The sequence below is a fragment of the Mirounga leonina genome, unplaced genomic scaffold (assembly GCF_011800145.1).
Source record: "Mirounga leonina isolate KUSES-001 unplaced genomic scaffold, KU_Mleo_1.0 Mir_201, whole genome shotgun sequence".
In the NCBI taxonomy this organism is placed as follows: Eukaryota; Metazoa; Chordata; class Mammalia; order Carnivora; family Phocidae; genus Mirounga; species Mirounga leonina.
The window spans coordinates 30,608,755-30,621,746 of record NW_023270504.1 but is presented as its reverse complement, the minus strand read 5'-3'; the positions used below and the strand labels follow the sequence as shown (position 1 = coordinate 30,621,746).

The 12,992-nt window shown below is 38.9% G+C and overlaps 1 protein-coding gene across 4 annotated transcripts in view; it reads left to right on the top strand.

Moving 5' to 3' along the window:
• DCP1B (decapping mRNA 1B) overlaps window positions 1-12,992 on the top strand; it is a 55,313-nt gene that overhangs the window by 29,664 nt on the left and 12,657 nt on the right. For all 4 annotated transcript variants that reach the window (XM_035028537.1, XM_035028536.1, XM_035028535.1 and 1 more), the window contains exons 4-5: window positions 5,068-5,134; window positions 7,551-7,686. In XM_035028537.1, coding sequence (XP_034884428.1) covers window positions 5,068-5,134; window positions 7,551-7,686 — 203 coding nt within the window. The remainder of the gene's footprint in view (window positions 1-5,067; window positions 5,135-7,550; window positions 7,687-12,992) is intronic.

Below are 12,992 nucleotides of genomic sequence, written 5' to 3'. Positions count from 1 at the left end.
AGATTGTGTCCGTGTTTGGTCAGTAGAGCTAAGGCAAGGTGAATGAAAGAACATTACTTTAAAGGCATTAAAGAACATGAGGAAGAAAAACATTTTTAGTGCAAAGCATTCCAAATGGGGTAGAAGTACAGAGTCAACATGGAGCCGCCAAACATAGCTTGTGTTTCCCATCTGTGGCTGCCAGGACAAGGGCAGTGTGATTGCTGTCCTAGCACTCACTGCCATCAAAGTAGGGCCAATACTAGAAATCTCGGATTCCTCTCTCTTTCCTCCCTCTCCTTTCCGTCCACACTCATCTCCTCCCTCCCTTCCCTCTCACCTTTTTTCCTCTTGAGATTCCATATGAAGCTTGGCTTTAGAAAAGGCTCATTTCCGTCTCTTATAACCAAGCCTACAACTCAGTCAAATGTAAAACTTGTTTCCGTCTTATTTATTTCATTTGTAAGGCTGGGGGAGGAGCATATTTCAGAGCAAACGGAACCAGTCAAGATGTCATTGGCTAAGTCATTTCACCTTGTGAGACCACACATTCCTCATTAGTGAAATAGGCTATTGAACTACCCACATCTCAGCTGCCTTCCGGCTCTAAAACTTCACGGTTCTAAGTTTCTAATTTCTTAGCTACCTTGTGATCTTTCAGGGGGTAGTAGCTGTGTGTGCATGCTTACTACCAAATACCAGTAACCAGTCATCCTCAGTGTGGTCAATCTTACAGAAACTTGAAATAGATAAATGGTACCATAAATCAAGACATATGATATTTGAGCGAATCTCAAAAACAAGTGTTTACATCAAATGTATGTTTAGATGTTCTTGGTTCTTACATTGGGATTATTATTCCACTCATTTGAGAAAGACTTGATGAGACGAATGGGGTTTGAAGAAATTTTAAAATTTTGGTTTATCCTTAAGTGCGCAGAAGAGATTTGTGTAATTTACACTGCCACATTTCCATAGTTTTCCTAGTGAAAAAAAGAATTTAAATGCCTTCTTTGCTGCATTCTAAGAAATATATATCCCTATGCTTTTGAGTGAAATTATTATTAAAGAGAGAGAGAGAGAAAGGAGAGCATTGCCAAATCAGATATCCTTCTCATGCCTATTTAAACTTTACCTATGTAATTACGCATTATCTACTTCCTAACTGCATGGAAATATGCCTTATATTTTAAAGTTGCACAAATATTAGCATGAGTCCTTGTTAAAAGATTGCAAGCTACCATTCATGATTTGGAGTTGAAAGATATTTTGGGTAAAATATGGAACAAATGATAAATGTCTTAAAAGAACAGATTGTATAGAAATATTTGTTAGGAACATAAACTAGATGAGGTAAATCCCCAAAGAACATCCAGAATGAAGTAATGCTCCATGCTAAAAAGAATCCAAGAGTTCTAAATGAATGTGATTTAAGGACATTTTGATATTGCCTCTGATGACCTTTTAACTAGCCTCTTAACATTTTACCAGCTTTAGATTTTTCTGCTGAAGAAATTAAAAAAGAAGAAAATACCATTATCAGATACAATCAGCTTGCTCTGTCTGTCATCTGTGTGTACCTATGACATTCAGACATGAAATCTAATAGGGAGCTTTTGCTTTCCTTAATCATCCATGCAGACTTAAAAGGAAAAGGGAAGATTGATGCTTCAATAGCTATATAAAGGCAATATTATCTTGCCTGTTGCCCCAAACATTGGTTTTGTTTCTGACTGAGAATTTCCAAAGCATGAGATAGACCACCACAGTGCAATTTTAGGCAAAATTTCCCAACTGTGCTGCTGAAAAGTCCTGTATTAAATACGAAGAGGATTGCCAAAAAGATGAGTCCTTATGTCACACATTCTAGATGTCATTAGAATATTTTGGAGTACATTTCAACCTGTTCTTCCTATTCATTTTGGGGTTTCTTACCTCCAGGAGGGATGTAGAACCAGTTGAGTTGAGCTTCATGCACCAAAGTGCCCTTAAACTTCACCTCTGCTTCGGTGGCGGGGTGACTGGGAAGTGGCTGGTATGCAGGCGCAGAGGGCTGGCCAAAGGCTCGAAGCATGGTGAACCTCCAGATGTGTACTATTAGGTCACTGTTTTCAAGTAAATAAATAGCCTCCTCGCAAGCTTCCCTCCTTGTAATTTCTTAAAGCCCAGAGGTCATTCCCACAATAACATTTCAGCGTTCTGCAGGCCCACACGGCACGTCACCATCGCTGCAAATTCAGGTCACAGTGATTACTTTTTCAGGCTTAGAATTCGAAAAACCACACCTTCTTTTTGGGTTCTTCTCAACCGAGTTTTTTCTTCCTTGCCTGCCGCACTCACTGCCTCCCTCACCCAGTGGCTTTTACAGGAAAACTGGGATTGAAATGTGAAGTTAATTGTTTCTGTCAGCCTGTCAGCTCATCACCTCCCTGAGGCATGATGATCTCTGGTTTTTATATATCACCACGAGCTGCTTTGATATACCCTCTTGTGCGGGAAGTGATAGGTTTGTCCAAGGGTTGGGAGACCTTGGGCCTAAGAGGCAGAAAACTTCGGTTGGAATGTGCACGTTCATGGAACCGCGGCCCCTCTCCCACTGGAATGTAATGCAAGCCGCAAAACTATTTTAAGGAGAAAAAACTTAGGCCCAGTTCAACATTTTATCTTGGTGCTACCCTTCAGTAGCCAGGACTGTTGGTAAATCTGTTTTTTTCTCCCCTGACGAGTTACGTTTTACGTTCAAACCAAATATTAACTGGGATGAAAATGCTATTTCAAAATGAGCCCATTTTATGCTTGAAGTCATGTTGTTTTAATGATAAATGATCAGGTCCTAAAGAAATCTCCACAATGTCTCAAATAGTCATGACAAACCTGGTCTTCCCTTCATTCTGCGCTGACATCTGAAAGATGTTTTCATAGCATTTTTCCTCCCTAAATCTACATTTCATTTATCTCATGGTAATGACATTGTCAAACTGCTTTTCTGTTTGTATCAACAGTTTCCTTGGCATCCCGCTCTTCCGAAAACCGAATTCCTTATGTCAAATGCCACCAATGTGTAACATCAAACAAACAAACAAAATGACACTCAGAGCATTTCTACTAATATATCCTACAGATGAGGCACAAATGGCTGGTTCCCCACCGCGACTGGGCCTGCAAGTTCCTAGTCATGCTGTGTTTTTTCCCCCTGCTACCTACCACCTTTCTTTTCTGATAGTTTTGGAAAACCCAGTCTCCCAGGAAAGGAAGTTATCACTGTAACCAAAAAAGCACACTGAGCTGTTAGTTTTATAACTAAGATTAAAACCACCGTAAGACACAACCGTATTCAGATTTATTGTCTTTGAATGTCGGTGATCCAGGGTACTTGTGCTTCCAAGGACACTAGCTGAGATGGGTTAGTGTGTCACAGTGTGTGTAGGCAGTCAGAGTAGGACGTTAGTGTGGACGGGCTGCTAACAATCTTGAATGAAAAGTTTTAAGATACACATTTAATGACCTTGAGACGAAATAATTTCTTTTTGATAGTAAGGCTCTCTCAGCACATAGGCTTCAGAACTCAGATATTCTTTTTTCAAAAGATTATCAGTGTAGTAAAGAGAAATATGTGTATGTATTTTTAAGAGGATAAGATGGTCCTATTCAAGAAAATGCTGGAGGGTTCTTTCCATTTCTTTCCCCCTCTTCACGTGTAGGTTGGTAAAATATCCTGGCACACTAATCATACAAAAAGTTTAAAACCCCGTTGCCACCTTTTGGAAGTCAGTAATTCAGATTTATGGGGTTCCTTTTAAAAATATCCACCTAAAATAGCACTGAGAAGACATTTCCTGAAGCTTTTGTTATCTGAATCACTACTGACAAGAAGCAGAAATCTCACACTGAGGCATTGGTCAGGTGGGTGGGGAAAGAAGTTGTCAAAGCATCATAGCTGTTTTAATGACCAAATAATATTCAGATAATTAAATATTTTGAATGTTCAAATTTTAAAAAGTTTTTCCTTTAAAAAATATATTTTGTTGCTTTTCATTGCCCTATCGTAACATTGCTGCTGGTTTCAATGAAGCGTTTGAAAATGTATCTGTAGCTAGTGCATTATTTATATGATTACTACCAGCAGATCCTCAACTTGATCATTATAAATGTATTTTGGAACTGTCTAGCCTTTGCTATAAAAATGACATAGATAGGCACATACTAAAGTATACAATTTATTTTGAAACTTGTTAAATGAATCCATAGCTCCATTATACCACATTTTTCTTTCATTACTAAATGATTAAGTCATGGTCACATCTCATCTTTCAACAGTTATAAATTTTCCATACAGGCATTTTGAAGTCAGAGATTTGTTATTGAATTTTATTTTTTCCTGCACTGTGTCCTAACTTACAGCTTAGAAAGCCAGTTTTTTGGTGAACATATTCCTGGGAGGAAGTGGAGGGGGAGAGAGGTTTCTAGGCTTAATTTCATGCATCAGGTTTCTGGATACTTCACAATAAAGATGAAATATGTGTATAAATGTGCAACTGGAGTCTGGACACAGTGACTTTTCTTTTTTCTTAAGATTTTATTTATTTATTTGACAGAGACACAGCGAGAGAGGGAACACAAGCAGGGGGAGTGGGAGAGGGAGAAGCAGGCTTCCCACCGAGCAGGGAGCCCGATGCAGGGCTCAATCCCAGGACCCTGGGATCATGACCTGAGCCAAAGGTAGAAGCTTAACGACTGAGCCACCCAGACACAGGACATTTCAAAGCCTGGAGTTTAGAAATTCTGATTTCACTTCAATCTGTATTCATTCATTTAAGAAGCATTTGCCAAGTGCCTGTTACGTTCAGGTGCTATATTGTTAAGGATAGCACAGATTATTGGGGGGCATATGTGTCCCCACATATGCAGAAGACCACTCCAGAGTTCTCTGTGGGCTTAGACAATTCCAACACTAGGTTTTCAAGCTTAAACTCCAATGATTAGATTTGTTTATCCATAAGTATGTATTTTCTTCAAGTTGGAAAGGGAATTTCTTTCCATTTTGTAGTTTTAAAGGTGCTCATAATTTGTTTGATGTGTTTTTTGCAGTGTCCATATATGGGATTTGGTTTTACGATAAGGAAGAATGCCAAAGAATTGCAGAGCTTATGAAAAAGTAGGTGCTGAAAGGCTAAGTATTTTTCTGGACGTGATGCATTTGTTTGTGTTTCTCAAGAGTAACTCCACTATATTTTTAGCAGACTGTATCTCTTACAGCAGCCCTTTCCTCCATGGCTAGGAAAACATTTACTATTACTTAAATGAAAAATAAACATAGTCACAACTTTTTACATTTTCACTAGGTAAGGTTTATCATGTAGAATAGTTCCCCTCATTTTTGTTCTTCATGGGTGAAATATCTATAATATGAATCGTTCCAGATGGCAGTTTTCTTCAATATTTTCCTCATTTGTAAATTAGCAGGCTTTTTTTCTCTGAAAAGTCATCAGTATAGCTTTCAGTAAAAAGAACATTCGGAATATTTTAAAGGCTGCTACACATTCTCTAAAATCTTTCATTTCCTTTCCACCCTAAACGCTTTCCTTTAACTGCATTTCCATGGTTGTGGAAGCTCAGAGTTCCCTCACATCTCAAATGCTGTGAGTACTTAGGATAGACTTTATTTTCAATCTTACTGGAAATTTTGGAGTTAATATTAGTTTAGTGATTGGTAGGCAGTCCCTTTTTTTTTTTTTTGCTGCTAGTCTCTTTTTCTTTTAATCTCTTGATACCTTGTGGTTTGTCTCACCTGCGTTTTGGGAAACTTAAATCAGGGTCTGACTGTCCTACTCTTGGCCCCCTGACTGCATTGAAAGGGAGGCCCAGGTAAGCGTGCTGTTTCCTCTGTGACTGGTCAAATCCTTGATCAGTTCTTGAGCCCCAGGGCTGCTCCCTGTGACGCAGTATTTCCCTGCTTTATGGGGATGGTTTAGAGCCTCAGAATGAAATACGTTTCCTACACATGCTGTGTCCCGGCCGATGACTGGGCTCCGCCAGACACACAGTATGGCTTCTGCCCACGCAAATCTGACAACACGTCTCCATCTGTGAAAGGACCGGTTTCCAATTTTAAATCCTGGGGCAATGAAATGACTAAAAAGTGACCCCCAAAAATGAAATGTGTGGGACACTTTTTTATAAACAGATTTCTGAAAATCTAGCTTGCGATAGCTAATTGTAGGTAACCAGCTCACGTTGCAGATGGTGATTAAGTGTGTTCAAAATGGTATTTACCCCCATAACAACTAGTTCCTAACACATTCATGTTATTGTAAACTGTACAACGGATAATAATAGCAGGATTTCATATAGATGAAAAAATACCCTGTGGCTCAGCCAAGAGACCGTGCTCAAATTGTTAGCATTCTGCAGTAATTACTTAACAGCTGGGGCAGGAAATTGATTGTTGACTAGCAATAAGCAGCTGATATGTGTGGATTCTGAGCCCTTCCTCAGTTAGAATTAAATCTCCCAGTAAGTTCTCAGATGTCTTTTACCATAAATGGCATGGCCGTTATAAAAATTTGAGCTGAAAGTCAAAGCACACAAAAGGAAAAAGTATTTTTCTTAATGTCCCCTGGCACCATATAGGAGCCATCTGGTCTCCCTCCTGTATTTTTTTCAGGAAAACAGAAGACACTCTTCATTGCTCCGTTTTTGGGTTTTTTTGTTTGTTTGTTTGTTTTAATGCCCCCTCTTCTGGAATGGAATCTTCGTTGTTTATAAATTGCCAGAGGACTATAGGATTTGAGTTGCTGAGATCAATTTTGCTTTGACTACAAGGCACGTTGAAACAAGGAAGGGGGCAATCTCTATTTGCCATGAGGTTTGCTCAATGTTTGAGAACTCTAAATTGGGTTTCCTTAGCAATTAATGAGTCCTTTCAAATGCTTTAAATGAGGAGTTGGCAAACTTTTTCTGAAAAAAAAAAAACACCAAAAAGTATTTCAGGCCTTGCGAGGCCATAGGTCTGTGTAACAGCTACTCAGCTCTGCAGTCATGGTGTGAAAGCCGGCCTTAAATGTAAATGATACAAAAACCAGTGAGTGTGGCTGTTTGTAACTTTCTTTACAAAAACACATGGTGTGCCGGATTTGGCCTGCAGAACATAGTTTGGCCACCCCTCCTCTGGGTTCATACATGTACTCACTATACTCAGGACCTCAACTCTTGTTTTTCTTCTTTCACTTCCTAAGCAGTCTTACTTCTACCATGACTATAACAAGATAAAAACAAGTGGGGACGCCTGGAGGCTCAGTCAGTTAAGCGTCTGCCTTCAACTCAGGTCATGATCCCAGGGTTCTGGGATCAAGCCCCACATCATCGGGCTCCTTGCTCAGCGGGGAGCCTGCTTCTCCCTCTTCCTCTGCCTGCCACTCTCTCTCTCTCTCCTTCTCTCTGTTTCTCTGACAAATAAATAAAATCTTTAAAAAAAAAAAGATAAAATCAATTGGATGGGAATTAGATGGTTTTAAAAGCCATTTGTATTGAGTTTGTTTTTCTTGTGTGGATTTTCCCCTCTATTTTTCTAGCCTAACTCAATATGAACAGTTGAAAGCCCATCAGGGAGGTGGAGCAGGAAACTCCCCAATGATCCTCAATTCAGGAGAGGGCAAGGAAGTAGATATCTTACGAATGCTCACCAAGGCCAAAGATGAATACACCAAGGTGAGTTTTTGTCTTCCTTTGTGAAACATACTTAAATCCTACAGTGGTAATATGCTTGTGGAAAAAGAGTGAGTGCTATTCCTTCCACCAAACAAAATCGAATGAAAAATTAAATCTCTATTTGCTTTTAGCAGGCTAATGAAGACCATTTGTTTTAAGTGGATTAAAACGTAGCCTAAGAAATCAGCAGCCTTCCTATATACAAAGAATATCCAATCAGAAGGTTAAGTAGAAGACCCCATTTACAGTAGCAACTATTAATATAACATTCTTTGGAATAAAATTAGCAAGAAATGAGCAAAGCCTATATGAAGAAAACTTTTAAACACTCCTGACAGGCATAAAAATAGATTTGAACAAATGTCCTGATCTTAGATAAGAAGATAAAACTTAAAACTCTCACTTCTGTTTAATCTGCAAATTTAAGATGATTCCTAAACAAATACAGACTGGTTTCTTATTTCCTGGAGCCACACAAGTTGAATATAAGGTTCATATGGAGAAATATACAAGAAAGAATAGCGGGGAAAACCTTGACGAACAAGAGCAATATTGGAAGGGAGAGAAGAGCGAGCAAGCTCTACATATCTGATATTAAGGCATTAAAGCCTAAGCACTTAGAACAGTATGGCTTTGATGGTATCAGTGCATAAGCAGCCAGACAGACCAATAGGACAGGTGGGAAGGTCCAAATGACACCCCAGGGTATATGAAATTTAGGATGTGATAAAGATGAAAGTCTCAAATCAGCTGTTTGAGTGGATCTTTAAATAAATGATATTGGGACAAGTGATAGCCATTTGGAAAAATAGAAAATTGGACTTGTACCTTATACCAGGATAAATTCCAAATGTATTAGAAATTTAAATATTAAAAATAAAACCAAATACCAGAAGAAAATTTATATGGATTTCTTTGTAATCTGGAAAGGGGAAATCTTCTAAACTCTGCCTTAAAACCCAAAAGCAATTAATTCAACTACATAATAATCAAAAACTAAATGTTTTGCCTGGTTCAAAAAAAACACAAGCGAAGTGAAAAGATATATAAAACTGAGAAATATTTGTACTTAAGTAATAGGAGGAGGGTGAATTTCCCAATTTTATAAACTGCTGTTATAAGAATTGAGAAGTAAAAGATTAACACTCTCTGGAAATATGGGAAAAAAGAAAATTAAGGAAAAAAAGAAAATTAAAACCTAGAATTTATAAACTAGCTGAAATAAGTGTACATAACTGAATATCATATTATGACATAATTACTTAGAAAAGAAATTGGGGAGTGACTTCAGAACCCCATATTTGGACTGAGCACCCTTAGAAAAAAAGAACTGCAAAGAAATTATAAATGTCATTCCGTGGTTTCATTGTTAATGGTAATATTGGCATTGTAAGTTTTCAGCTGTTGTGGATATAATAAATGAGTATGTTTATGCGGTCAGAACAAAACCTTCAGTGTAAGAGAAAAATATTAAGTTAAAGCCATTTAATGTTAAATTTTAAGTGGAAATGTTTCTTAAATACATAGTTACTGACTTTTTCCCTGAAGAGACCTAAGAAATAAGTGACAATGCAGCAGCAACAAGCACTTCTGGCTCCCAGATTATTATTATCCGCCCCGCAAAAGGTATCAGGGCTCTTTTTTTTTTTTTATGTTATGTTAATCACCATACGTTACACCATTAGTTTTTGATGTAGTGTTCCATGATTCATTGTTTGCATATAACACCCCGTGCTCCATGCAGTACGTGCCCTCTTTAATACCCATCACCAGGCTAACCCATCCCCCCACCCCCCTCCCCTCTAGAACTCTCAGTTTGTTTCTCAGAGTCCATAGTCTCTCATGGTTCGTCTCCCCCTCTGATTCCCCCCCTTCACTTTTCCCTTCCTGCTATCTTCTTTTTTTTTTTTTTAACATATAATGTATTATTTGTTTCAGAGGTACAGGTCTGTGATTCAACAGTCTTACACAATTCACAGCACTCACCATAGCACATACCCTCCCCAATGTCTATCATCCAGCCACCACATCCCTCCCACCACCCCCACTCCAGCAACCCTCAGTTTTTTCCCTGAGATTAAGAATTCCTCATATCAGTGAGATCATATGATACATGTCTTTCTCTGATTGACTTATTTCGCTCAGCATAATACCCTCCAGTTCCATCCACATTGTTGCAAATGGCAAGATTTCATTCCTTTTGATGGCTGCATAATATTCCATTGTATATATATACCACATCTTCTTTATCCATTCATCTGTCGGTGGACATCTTGGCTCTTTCCATAGTTTGGCTATTGTGGACATTGCTGCTATAAACATCGGGGTGCATGTACCCCTTCGGATCCCTACATTTGTATCTTTGGGGTAAATACCCAGTAGTGCAATTGCTGGGTTGTAGGGTAGCTCTATTTTCAACTTTTTGAGGAACCTCCATACTGTTTTCCAGAGTGGCTGCACCAGCTTGCATTCCCACCAACAGTGTAGGAGGGTTCCCCTTTCTCCTCATCCCCACCAACATCTGTCGTTTCCTGACTTGTTAATTTTAGCCATTCTGACTGGTGTGAGGTGGTATCTCATTGAGGTTTTGATTTGGATTTCCCTGATGCCGAGCGATGTTGAGCACTTTTTCGTTTGTCTGTTGGCCATTTGGATGTCTTCTTTGGAAAAATGTCTGTTCATGTCTTCTGCCCATTTCTTGATTGGGTTCTTTGTTCTTTGGGTGTTGAGAATCTATAAGTTCTTTATAGATTTTGGATACTAGCCCTTTATCTGATATGTCATTTGCAAATATCTTCTCCCATTCTGTCGGTTGTCTTTTGGTTTTGTTGACTGTTTCTTTTGCTGTGCAAAAGCTTTTTATCTTGATGAAGTCCCAATAGTTCATTTTTGCCCTTGTTTCCCTTGCCTTTGGCAGTGTTTCTAGGAAGAAGTTGCTGCAGCTGAGGTCAAAGAGGTTGCTGCCTGTGTTCTCCTCTAGGATTTTGATGGACTCCTGTCTCACATTTAGGTCTTTCAAGCATTTGGAGTCTATTTTTGTGTGTGGTGTAAGGAAATGGTCCAGTTTCATTCTCTGCATGTGGCTGTCCAGTTTTCCCAACACAGCTTGTTGAAGAGACTGTCTTTTTTCCATTGGACATTCTTTTCTGCTTTGTCGAAGATGAGTTGAACATAGAGTTGAAGGTCCATTTCTGGGCTCTCTATTCTGTTCCATTGATCTATGTGTCTGTTTCTGTGCCAGTACCATACTGTCTTGATGATGACAGCTTTGTAATAGAGCTGGAAGTCCGGAATTGTGATGCCGCCGGCTTTGCTTTTCTTTTTCAACATTCCTCTGGCTATGCGGGGTCTTTTCTGGTTCCATACAAATTTTAGGATTATTTGTTCCATTTCTTTGAAAAAAGTGGATGGTATTTTGATAGGGATTGCGTAAATGTGTAGATTGCTCTAGGTAGCATTGACATCTTCACAATATTTGTTCTTCCAATCCATGAGCATGGAACGTTTTTCCATTTCTTTGTGTCTTCCTCAATTTCTTTCATGAGTACTTTCTAGTTTTCTGAGTAAAGATTCTTTGCCTCTTTGGTTAGATTTATTCCTAGGTATCTTATGGTTTTGGGTGCAATTGTAAATGGGATCAACTCCTTAATTTCTCTTTCTTCTGTTTTGTTGTTGGTGTATAGGAATGCCACTGATTTCTATGCATTGGTTTTATATCCTGCCACTTTCCTGAATTCCTATATGAGTTCTAGCAGTTTTGGGGTGGAGTCTTTTGGGTTTTCCACATAAAGTATCATATCCTCTGCAAAGAGTGAGAGTTTGACTTCTTCTTTGCCGGGTATCAGGGCTCTTTAAAGAAGTTCCCAATGCCATGTCTGGGATAGGAAAATCAAACAAACAGGGTCATGTGAATGGGGCACAGTAGTCAACTTTAAGGGACCACTGACTAAAACATCAAATTCTGACATCAACAAGAAAGACTACAGTGGATTGAAACACACTAAGCATATATAATATGTGAGTTCATGGTGATGAGTAAGCAAGCAGACCAAAAATATAAAAGAGAACAAAAAAGTAATTATTGGCTATGCTTAGAGGTACTAAGACACCAACTCCTTCCTCTGAAAATTAGTAGTTAATGGGAAGGAATTAAGCATTTATCCTGCCTGACCAGTAGAGACAATTTTTCAGAATAACCATATAATCCTGGTTGATGAGGGAAAGTTCTTCTCTACCGAAGAATTCCAGCCATTAAATATAGATGAAATGGTAGAACTTAAAGCCACACTAGTCAAATAAGTGATTCAAGCATTGATCATTAGTAATGTAAATGTTATGAGAAAGGATGATGGAAACTTGACCATGGAAGTCAGTCTACCACCACATGAGCCCACTGACCAGCACCATTAAAAGTTGGATAATCACACATCATGTGTCTCCTAATGTGATATAATGTGAACTATGTAGTTCCACCTTGAAATCTATATTGTTGATCCTGAATCTTTTTTAAATTTTTTTATCTAAATTCAGTTTAGTTAAGTGCTCATTACATCAAGTGCCCTCCTTAATACCCATCACCCAATTACCCCATCCCCCCACCCACCTCCCTTCCAGCAACTCTCAGTTTGTTTCCTAGAGTTAAGAGTCTTATGGTTTGCCTCCCTCTCTGTTTTCATCTTATTTTATTTTTCCTTCCCTTCCCCTATATTCATCTGTTTTGTTTCTTAAATTCCACCTATGTGTGAGATCATATGGTATTTGTCTATCTCTAACTGACTTATTTCGCTTAGCATAATACCCTCTAGTTACGGGGCACCTGGGTGGCTCAGTTGGTTAAGCGACTGCCTTCGGCTCAGGTCATGATCCTGGAGTCCCGGGATCGAGTCCCGCATCGGGCTCCCTGCTCGGCGGGGAGTCTGCTTCTCCCTCTGACCCTCCTCCCTCTCATGCTCTCTGTCTCTCATTCTCTCTGTCTCAAATAAATAAATAAAATCTTAAAAAAAAAAATAATACCCTCTAGTTCCATCCCCATTGTGAGCTTTCTTAAACTTAATAGTTTACAGAAAATGAAAGAGAAGAGGGGAGAAGGGCAGGCAGAAAACAAATTAAATGGCACCACAAGGAAGCAATCAGAAAAGTCCTGAATGAAGTGGGACATGCTAAAGGACAACTGGCCAAGTTTCTCCAACATGCCTTTGACCTGATGGTTGACTTACCCTTGATTGGTAGACTGTGAGCTCCTTGAGCACAGAGAACACCCTGTATTCATCTTCATAAGCCTAGTCTCCAATGTTCCTGGCATATGT